Source organism: Otolemur garnettii, unplaced genomic scaffold (genome assembly GCF_000181295.1).
Source record: "Otolemur garnettii isolate 467f Iridium unplaced genomic scaffold, OtoGar3 scaffold00137, whole genome shotgun sequence".
Taxonomy (NCBI): Eukaryota; Metazoa; Chordata; class Mammalia; order Primates; family Galagidae; genus Otolemur; species Otolemur garnettii.
Genome location: NW_003852532.1, coordinates 4,909,226 through 4,920,010, shown reverse-complemented (window position 1 = coordinate 4,920,010; position 10,785 = coordinate 4,909,226). Strand labels below are relative to the sequence as shown.

The 10,785-nt window shown below is 39.0% G+C and overlaps 1 protein-coding gene across 1 annotated transcript in view; it reads right to left on the bottom strand.

The window, feature by feature from the left end:
• Window positions 1-4,452: 4,452 nt before the first annotated feature.
• MTTP (microsomal triglyceride transfer protein) overlaps window positions 4,453-10,785 on the bottom strand; it is a 46,688-nt gene continuing 40,355 nt past the window's right edge. Inside the window, exons 16-18 of the mRNA XM_003798505.3 lie at window positions 10,166-10,290; window positions 7,100-7,270; window positions 4,453-5,785 (exon numbers count right to left, since the gene is read on the bottom strand). Of these exons, the coding sequence (XP_003798553.1) occupies window positions 5,614-5,785; window positions 7,100-7,270; window positions 10,166-10,290 (468 nt within the window). The 3' untranslated portion in view covers window positions 4,453-5,613. The remainder of the gene's footprint in view (window positions 5,786-7,099; window positions 7,271-10,165; window positions 10,291-10,785) is intronic.

Below are 10,785 nucleotides of genomic sequence, written 5' to 3'. Positions count from 1 at the left end.
GGATGGTGAGAGCTGTTTTATTTCCCTGCCCGAGGCCAAGGCCCTTCACATCCTCTGCTCTCTGGGTACCACAATCATTCCCTCCTTTGACCTTGCAGCTTTGCTGTTAATAGGAGCCACCAGGTGCTTCCTGATCCCCATGGCTTCTTTATATCCTGCCCGTATCTTTATAGAGTTCACTGAGCTCTTCTTAAAGCACCGAGTCTCTGTTCCATGTGGTCACCCTATTTCTTAGGGGGACTCTGACATAGAAGTAGGAACTAATGATGAGGAAGGTGGTGACTAGGTATAGATAGAAGATTAGACATCCTGTAAGGTCAAACAATTAAGTTCTCCAACTTGTCCTAGAAAAGAGCTACATTCCTCGTAGCTGAGTATCAGTATGGTCATCTTCAAGGTACTCCCCTTGGGAAGTACTCCACCCTTCGAAGCAGTTTTGGAACTCTTTTTTCTGAAATGGCGTCAGAGATGTCATGGTATGAAGGTCTGACAATTAAGTTCGCAGACTCATCCTAGAAAACTGCTGCGTACCTTGTTGCCACATATCACTACTGTCAGCAGGGGACCAATCTGAATCTCAAACAGAGTCTCAATGCCAGGATAGGAAACTTGAGTTCTGTCTCCTCAGCATGCAGGAGGACATTTGGAGTATTTAAAATGTGTTTTGAGCTTTCAAACAAGCTTGTACTAGTTTTCAAATACAGGTGACCCTTCATTTCTATGGGTTCTTTATCAATGGATTCAATGAACAGCAGATTAAAAATATTTGAACAAAAAATTTGACACAAAGTTTCAGAGAGAAAAATTTGAACTTGCTCTCTGGGCACCAACAATCATTCCCTCCCTTGCTGTGTGCTGAGAACTACATTGAATCCACACACATTAAATTATGTGTAGTCGACGTATTAGGTATTACATGTAATCTAGAGATGATTAAGGTATAGGGGAGAATGTGTGTAGATTATATGCAAATACTAAACTACTTTATTATATAAAAGGGACTTGAGTATCTCTGGAATTTGGTATTTGGCTCCTGAAACAAATCCTCTATGGGTACCAAGGAATGACTATAAATTACTTTGTGAAAATAGAACTAGAGCTTTTGTAAAATGATTTGGGTTTTCATTTCCTGTGTCTGCGGTTATTAGCATCTGTCACTGCTGTTACCACCACTACCATCATTCTCACCAGCACCATTATCTTTGCCATGTTCACCCTCATCACTATTCAATATTGTACTGGAGGTCCTATCCAGGATAATTAGGCAATAAAATGAAAAATAAAAGACATTCAGATTGGAAAGGAAGAAATAAAATCCATGACATCATCTATCACACAGAAAATTATAACAAATCTACCAAAAGATATTAGGAGTAATTAATACATGAGTTCAGCAGGATTGCAGACCATATACATAATCAATAGAGAAAAATAACTTTCTATTTCTGTACACCATCAATGAATAATCCAAAAATGAAACTAAAAAGTCTCATTCACAGTAGCATCAAAAACAAAATATGTGTCATAAATTTAACAAAAGAAGTTCAAAGATGATATTTTGAAAATGACAAAACATTGTTGAAAGAAATTTCAAATGGAAGTAAATGGAATCATTTCTCATGATCCCAGATCCAGAGATGACGTAATTAAGATGGTAATATTCCATAAATTGATGTACAGGTTCAAGATAATTTCTATCAGAATCCCAGCTGGCTTTGGAGCAACTGACAACCTGATCCCAAAATTCATATGGGAATTTATGGTACTCAGTATTGTAGAAACAATCTTAAAAGGAACAAAATATGTGGATTCACACTTCCCAATTTCAAAACTTACTACAAAGCAACAGTAATCAAGACTGTGGTAGTGGCACAAAGATAGATGTATAGATGAAAGGAATAAATCCAACAGTCCAGAAATGAGCCAATTGATTTCAACAAGGGTGCCCAAAAAATTAAACAGGAAAAGAATAATCTTTTCAACAGCCATTGTGGAAAAAACTGAATCTCTATATACAAAGAGAGAATAAACCTGTGGAGACAGACAGTAGGCTAGTGATTTCCAAGGGCTGGGCAATGGACAGATCGGAGGTAATAGCTAGAGTCCAAACTTCTTTTTGGAATGATGAAAACATTCGAAGATTGATTATGGTGATGGTTGTACAACATTGTGAATGTACTAGAAATGTTGAATTCTGTAAGAGAGTGAATTGTATAATATGTAAATTATCTTAACAAAGATATTAGCAAAAAATACACTTTGATTTTGTGAATTCTGACCTGCCCCCAGGAGCAAAACACTCTTCATGAAGAAATGGACGCTTGTCAGAGGAAAGCATAGACTATGAGAGGGCAAGGGCTTCTGACACCATCAGAGAGAAGGGCCAAACCACCACAGAGAAAGGGCACGACTCTTGGAACTCTGAAAGACCACTTAAAGCTCTGTCCCTGCTGTCCTGTATCTGACATTTTCATAGCCCACTGTGCATATTCTTTGAGCAGCAAATCTTTAAAAACAAAAGGATCTGAGAAATATGGTACAGTGAACTCAGGGAGCAGATCCTGGGGTAAGACTACTTATATTAATATTTGAATTTATGTCTACCATTTTCTAAGTTATTTAACTTGTAGAGAAAGTTAATTGTCTTCTGTGCCTCAGTTTCTCCAACTTTTGTACTGTTAGAGCAGAATTATCTATACTATGTAAAAAGTGGAAACCAACCATTCATTGGCCACATATGTCTATTGAACAACTGAAATGTAGCTATTACAAATTGAGAAGTGCCGCATATACTAAAATATACATCACATTTTGAAGACCTCATCCAAAAAGTAGAATGTTCCATTAATAATTTTTGTATTCTGAATAACAATATGTATATGTTAATAAGATAATACTTTGGATATATTGGGTTAAATAAAATGTTACTAAAGTTCATGTTACTGTTTCCATTTACGCTTTTCATGTGGCTACTACAAATTTAAAATTACTTACACGGCTCATGTTATATTTCTTTTGGACAGTGCTGATCTCTGAGTTGGAAGTAATAGCACTACCTGTTAAATATGGTTGTATGAGGATCAAATAATTTAATCAATATAAAAACACCTGGCTTATAATAAGCACTAAGTGTCAGCTTTAGCACTTATTTGAATGTGGTCAGGTTCGAGAAGCATGAGTGCCTTGTCACAGGCATTCCTACAACATGAGACTCAAGATGACAGTAACACTCCACAGAGGGAAGGAAGCCAGCTCAAGTCTTAAGGCTTGCAGGAGGGAGCTGGCTGGGCAGTGGCTGCAAATTCTCATCCGAGGACCATATGGTTCTCAGACAGACATCTTTGCAGAAGAAGTAAAGCCTGTCTGGATGCTGACATTTACAACAGTGAAGTGGTTGAAACTAAAAGACTGCAAGTGAGATTTAAAGGGTTTTTTCCGGCTCCAGTATCTTAATTTCAAATGGGGAACATCACTCCATCCCTCTTGAATTTCTTTCTTTTTCTTTTTTTGAGATAGAGTCTCACTCTGTTGCCCTGTGTAGAGTGCCCTGGCATCATCATAGCTCATAGAAACCTCAAACTCTTGGACTCAGGTGATCCTCTTGCCTCAGTCTCCTGAGGCACTGAGACTACAGGGTCCCACCACAATGCCCATCTAGTTTTTCTATTTTTAGTAGAGGTTTCACTCTTGCTCAAGCTGTCTTGAACTCTGAGCTGAAGCAATCCTCCCACCTCAGGCACTCGGCATCACAGTGCTAGGATTACACTGAGCTACTGCACCCAGCCTCCTTTTAAGTTTCTACCTCATTGATTGAAAAAGGAGTTACTGTTTGTCCCGTGTTCTGATTTCTTGTTTCTCTGGGGCATGTTAGAGCTGCTTTGAACTGTCCATTTTTCCTTAAATGGGCAGGTACTTGACTAGGCAGCCAGGTAACTGGTCACAAAATAGCAAGACATTGATGTTGAGGGCATCACCATCATCACTGATAAGTAAAATGATTATTTTACACTCTAGGGAGGCAGCTGTGGTTTGTCGAATCTCACGCAGCTGAGGTTCCCTTAACCACTGCACCTTTGCCGAATGCCCTGCACTAACTTGCTTCCCTGGAGCATCAGGGTCTTTCCATCATGCTTCCCGTGTCCCCCACCTACCACGTCCACTCACCCCCTCAGTTGCGGGTTCTTTCTTTCCTTTTTAGTAACTTCACAATACGGGTGCCAGTCCAGAGCCTTATGAAAACTAGGGACAGAGCCTGTTTTTCAGTTCACAGGTCTGGGAAGTTTTAACTACTACTATTTTCAGTAGCCCCTTATTCAAAGGGCTCTGGCCTCTCATCTGGAGACCCTGGCCTGTTGTGTCTTGCTGCAGAGGCTTCACATGTGTCTAGGTTCAGAAAGTGGCAGAAACAGAGAACTATGGTGTTTGAAGTAATGAATGATAAAAGGAGTCCAGTAAGATTTCCACATATTTATTTCATCATACTTCATTTTCAATTTATAACCAATAGTGGACTAGCCAAACCTCACTCTGTGTGTGTGTGTGTGTGTGTGTGTGTGTGCATTTAATGGACAAATGGGACCTGTCATCTATTTTGAGTTTATCACAATAAGCACATCTGCTTTTATTAATAAATATTTGCAAATGTTTGACATGGCTCTTATAATTCATACACATTTCCAAGACATTCCATTCTTGATTGCATATTTTAGACATTCCAATGCATTGGTTTCTTAAAGCAGTGTCCTCTCAGGCATTCTAGCTATTATGTGGATTGTAGTCAAATAGACTGGATCTTCCTCCACAAAATAAGTGAGGCGGGGACAAAATGATGAATATAAGAGGATGTCCCTCATAAAGGACAATGCACCACATTATAGTCTCAAAAAGACACCACATAAGAAAAATCAAATGGAGTTCAGGAAATTAATTTTTCTGATTCCTATGTGCTAAGTTCCATATTTTTGTAGGGCTAGAATTAGAGGTCTGCATGGCTTCCAAGCAACCTCACTTCCATGGTCAGTACAAGTATGAGATGGTGCATTTGAATTTTATGTGCCTTCTACCTTAATGCTTAATAAACCATAATGGAAGACATCAGTATTAATTTTTGGAGCTGGCTAACAAAAGTCTTGTACCCTCTCCCCACCCCACCCCCAACTTCAAAAAAAGAAAAAAAAAAAACCCAAAACAATGGCCTTTTTTTATGTTTAGCCAACATGTTTGGTTTTCCTGCCGTGCTTAAGGTTCTGTCAAGGGCTTCACATACGCTGAAAATTGTTGAAACAAAATTGGGCTCTCCTGAGTGTGTGTGGCTTTTGTTATTGACAGACACTTGTTTCCTCTTTGAGCAGAACTATCCTCACTGTACCAAATGGGGTTTGAGAGAAGAGCAAGAAACCTAAGTTGTTGAAAGTGTCACCTGATGATTCAACACGGTGGGTATATGCTGAATAGCCCCACATTTGATCAAACGAAGTTTTTCATAACCTTTTACAAAATTCTTAAATACAGGTAAATATGTAAACACGGTGCTCTCAGAGAGCAAGCACTTAGGCATGTCAGATCGCATCCCTTCTGGGGAGACAAAATCCAATGAAACATCCCTGGTCAGGTTCAAAACCATCCGCTGGAAGCACTATCTGGCTGAGGGGCGAACACCACTTTGCACATCTCAGAGTTCTCTTGATGGAGTGGCAATTCACAGCCGGATACTAGTTGCTCTTTTCTTTTCCTAGAGACGTAACCTCTACCTGTGGACAGCCTTTCATATTTTGTCTCAAATTGCCTGTGTAATAACAGCAACAATAACAAAATTACACACACATTCAAACCCCCTCACACTAGTGCCAGCCAAGTTACAGAATGAGCACTTGAAACTTCTTTTTCAAAGCTGTTTGAGAAAAAATATGCAAGCCAAAGACCCACAAATGGGGTGATTTTCTTCTTCCCATTTCTTTTTATCTCCACACATACACCTCAAATACCTGGGACATGGGAGCTCTGCTTTTTTTTTGAAAGAAGGTCTACATTCCTTTGGAGATGCTGGTAAGCTTTGCAGGCCTTGCTACCCCTCATTCCAGAAGCCCCACCTTGGAGCACTCCCCTTCTGAATAACTAGCAAGCCCAACTGGATTTAGCTGAGAATGTCGATAGGGAAAGATTCCAAGAGCTCTGGCTCAAGTGAAATGTGGAACCAAACCATATGGTTCAGCTGGGAGGCTGATTTTTTTCAACTATTGGAAGGCTATTTTTTTTTTATGTGTTTATGGAGGTTTATTCTAGACCTATAAGTTAGCGATAGCTTAATATCCAAACTATAAACCACAGTCTTTTACTTTGTGAAAATATCACCTACTCTTATTTATGCTCATATCATTGATGATAAATCAAAGAAGGTAAAACAAAGAAGGTACTCAAATGTGGCCTACTTTCAAAGGAGATGATGTAAGATACGGCTTGCTGTTTTAAATATGCAAATGACCTTGATAGTTTGATAATGGACATCAACTACTATGAAGGAGCCAGTGCTCACTAGACTCAAAGCACTCCACCTCCATGTGGTGTATGGCTACAAATAATGTCACAAGATTTGAAGGACACAGGGATAAATGAGAGTTAGGCTCTAGCGTAGAAGAAAGGTTGGGAAAGTTACACAAGCACTATATTCACATTTTAAGGCACTAAGAATTCTACTGAAAGTATATTTAAAAAAAATTCCAAGTTTAAGCCAAAACTTAAAGTCAAGTTGCTGTCGCATGGAATACCTAAGAATTATGACTTCATTTCATTAGCCTAAACCATGGCTAATGGAGTGCCAGGTGTTTTATTTTGATCTTTTCTATCCAGGAGACAGTTGTGAAGACACCTGGTGGTAAATGCACCTCTGGTATTTTTGCTGAAACTCTGGGGCAGCTCCGGTAGTAAATCAGATCTCTTTGTTTCCTTGACAAATTATTTATGGATTAGAATATCATACTATCTCTAGAGTAAACTGAACTAGTCACTCAAGTCTTTTGGTATCCTAGAATCTGTCGTTTTTTTTTTTTTTTATCCTTATCACTTATTCTTTTGGCGACGGCCCGTGGGCACCACATCTCACCTGAACGGAGCCTCCTCCTTGTCCATCTGCATGCAGACCAAGAACGGGTACTGAGAAAACTGCACCGTGGAGATGAACTCCAGGCCCGCCTCTGTCTCGGCTCTGGTTTCCAGGCCGGCTTTCACAAAGGAGGAGTCCACCGTGATGTCACCAGTTATTACCGCTGTCACCCTGAAGATTTGAGAAACAGTCTTTTCATGTCTTGTTTAACTGCTATGGTTCCACAGGTCTGAACCTGGGACGCTGATGACTGGAAGGAAATGTCCTGGATGTGCTTAAAGCCTGCTCAGTCCCAGAGCCTGCTCCGTCCCAGAGCCTGCTTGGTCCCACAGTGTGGACAGTGAAGGTTTGCTTACTCTTCCCCAGAGCCCTCCCCTGCCTCCAATTCTTGATAGGGGAACAAAATGTCTATCAGGTAGACATTTCCTATGGGCATACCAACGGCCAAATGGAAATCCTGCTTGGAACTAGTTCTTTCAGGAGGTCAGAAATACTCAAGTTACTATATATGAAAGGGAGTCTCAGAAGACAACTGATGCTTACAGTTTCTGGTTAACTATCTCTCTGTTGACTTCCATGTAACTATTTTAATTCTATTCCTTTACTTTCTCCAAAGAGCCTCCAGAGCGGTGATTTTTAACCAGTGTGCCACAACACTGGTGTGCTGTGAGAGGATCTTAGGTGTGTCATGAAAATTTTTAAAGATCATTAATTAAATTATTTTTGAAAGAAGTTCAAAGCACAGTAAGTATATTCTTTTACTCTTTTTCTTCTTCTCTTTTTTTTGATTAACATAATTTGAGTGTGCTGTGGACACGTAACTGTAGGTTCAAGTGTTCCATGACATAGAAAAAGTTGAAAAACACTGCTTTAGAGGCATAGGTCTACGGTTGCCAAAATATTTGAAAAAATATTGTGCTACAAGGAACCATTGTTACAGTGGGTATGTGCAGTGGGTGCCCAGGAGGGACAGATATGGTGGGTTCTTTAGGGTCATCTTGAGAACTTCATAGACTGATCAGATGGGCAAGGGACTATGTGTCACATGATGAGAAGAAGGTGAACAATTCCAGTAGGAAGTTTGCCTCTGCTCTACTTGAACTGTAGACTTCAAATCAAACTGTGGGAAATTACTCCCACAATTAAATCAGAGTTATATATCCATACTTTTTTTTATTGTTTGGGATTCACTGAGGGTACAAAGAATAAGTTACACTGATTGCATTTGTTAGGTAAAGTCCCTCTTGTAATTGTGTCCTGCCCCCAAGAGGCAGGCCATACACTGTGCCCCCATCCCCCTCCCTCCTGCCTTCTCACTACTCCCTCATCCCCCCCTTATATTAGCTCATCTACTGCCTTCATATTAGAATTGAGTATTGGATTCTTGCTTCTCCATTCTTGTGATGCTTTACTAAGAAGAATTTGTTCCAACTCAATCCAGGTTAACACAAAGGATCTAAAGTCTCCATCTTTTTTAGTGGATGAATAGTATTCCATGGTATCCATATACCACAGTAATCCCATTCCTGGGTTGATGGATATTTAGGTTGTTTCCACATTTTGGTGTTTGTAAATTGAGCTGTGCCATACTTTCTTGGTAGGAAAGCATCAAAAAAGTACCTTTTTTTGCTGTAAACTCCTCCTGCTCTTTTGTCAGTGAAAAAAATAGGTCAGAAGTCATTTGAATCCCTGAACCCTTTAGACTTCCTTCTAATGTCTTAGTTCAGTAATGGCTTAAGAGGCACTTTTTCAAATGAGTGAGTGAACAAATAAATGAAAATGGAGATAAATTGACTACAATGTGGATGCTGGCAGATTCTGAAGACTGTTGTGTCCTTTTAGAAAACACAGATTGGTTGTTGCTACGGGTGCTGATTTCTTTCTATAAATAATTAATTTCAGTTTACTTTGGAGAAACTTCTGTCTAGAAAATACTTTGGAAAGAGGAGAAAGACGGGCCTCTTTGCTTCCTCAAATGCTTGGGCAATGAACTTTGTATCATCTTTGCCTTAAAATAAGAAAAAGAAAATAAAAAGAGGAGAAAGGTGACTGATTCAGTGGGAAGCCTGGAATTATATTGCTGGAGCCTCTGATGGCCAGTTCCATCCTTCACTCTCTGGTTCCTTTTAGTAACAACATGGGTCACTCTTCACATTAAATATACAACCGTTTGAGTGTTCTCAGTTCCTTTATTCTTAGTTCAAAATGAACCAAAAAATTAATTTTATCATTTTTTATCTCACTTCTGCCCAGTAGTATTTTTAAATATCCCCAAAAAGTAAACATAAGTTGCATTTTCATTTCTCTTTTAAAAATTCTACAACAAATACAAGACTACTTATTTTGATAATCACATTGGTTCAGGACATTGTTTTAGATCAAGGTAAGATGCTTTCATTGGATCTCACATGTATTAGAAAAATTAAAGGGACTGAGAATATTTTAATTAGAGAAAAGAATGCTGATGAAAAAACTTCAGGACTCCTAATGCTTCAGACTTCGATTCCACAGAAAAGAGATTATTTTATTTTTCTGCCCTGAATACAGCAAAAGAGGAGAGGTTTTAGACCCCAGCAAAAGGGATAAACTAAAAAGTTTGCTTCAAAGTTAAATTTCCTGCCACCATTGTCAACTATTAAAGGGGAATATTAAAAGAAGGTGAACCCCCTCATTCCTGGGGCATGCTGTCTGTGTACGTCTATAAAAACAACAAGATGCTTAGTTGAGTTGTGTTTGGTGTTGACCTGCTCATAATAGGCTGTGGACAGATGACTTCCCATGGTCACTTTCACCTCTCTCATTTAATAACTTCAAATACAAGAAAATGTGGTGAAGACTATGCTAACCAGTTTGATGAAAACATTTCACGTGGTATATAAAACTAGCACATTGTACCCCATGATTGCATGAATGTATACAGCTATGATTTAATAAAAAAGAAAAAAAGAAAAGAAGAAAAATGACTACAAATAGAAAGCATAGATTTTGAAAAGTCAGAAGGTTTGCCAATTACCAAAACATATCTCTGCAGTTCTTTGCATAGAGTATTATATGTTTTAAGCTTACCGATTTTTCACTCGGGTTTTAGACTCACGATACCACAGACTAAACTCCATTGCGCCAGAAATATCAATAGCTAGGCCACCTTGGACCTCTATATTGGCCTTTAGTCCAGATTGCAACTGAAGCTCCTAAAAGCAAAAGAATATAATAATAGTAATAAAAATAATAAGTACAATTTAATTATCCCCCCTTTCCAAAGGCATATATTCAAGCTCCCTGTGAAAACAATGCCATTCAAGTTGTGTTGACGTTGGAATCTTTCTCTAGGCTTGGAAACATGTTGTCCTAACTCTTTTTTTTTCAAAATTGTTTTTTATAGAGATAGGGTCATGGTATGTTATCCAGGCTAGTTCTCCTCTCTTGGTCCCCCAAAGAGCCTGGATTACTGGTGTGATTCACCACACCTAGCCCATGTTGTCCTGATTGACAATGGAAGTAAACTCTGCTGATTTGCTAAATTGATTAGTCAGTTAAAATGCTAGAGTAAAGAAGTGTTAAACGTGGAGGGTATTTTCAGTCAATCATTGCCTCACTTTGGGAGGGGCAATGTTTCTCAAAGTGTGTCCTTGTGAGGATCAGCAACACCTGGGAACGTGTCCAAAACTCTGATTCTCAGGTCCCCT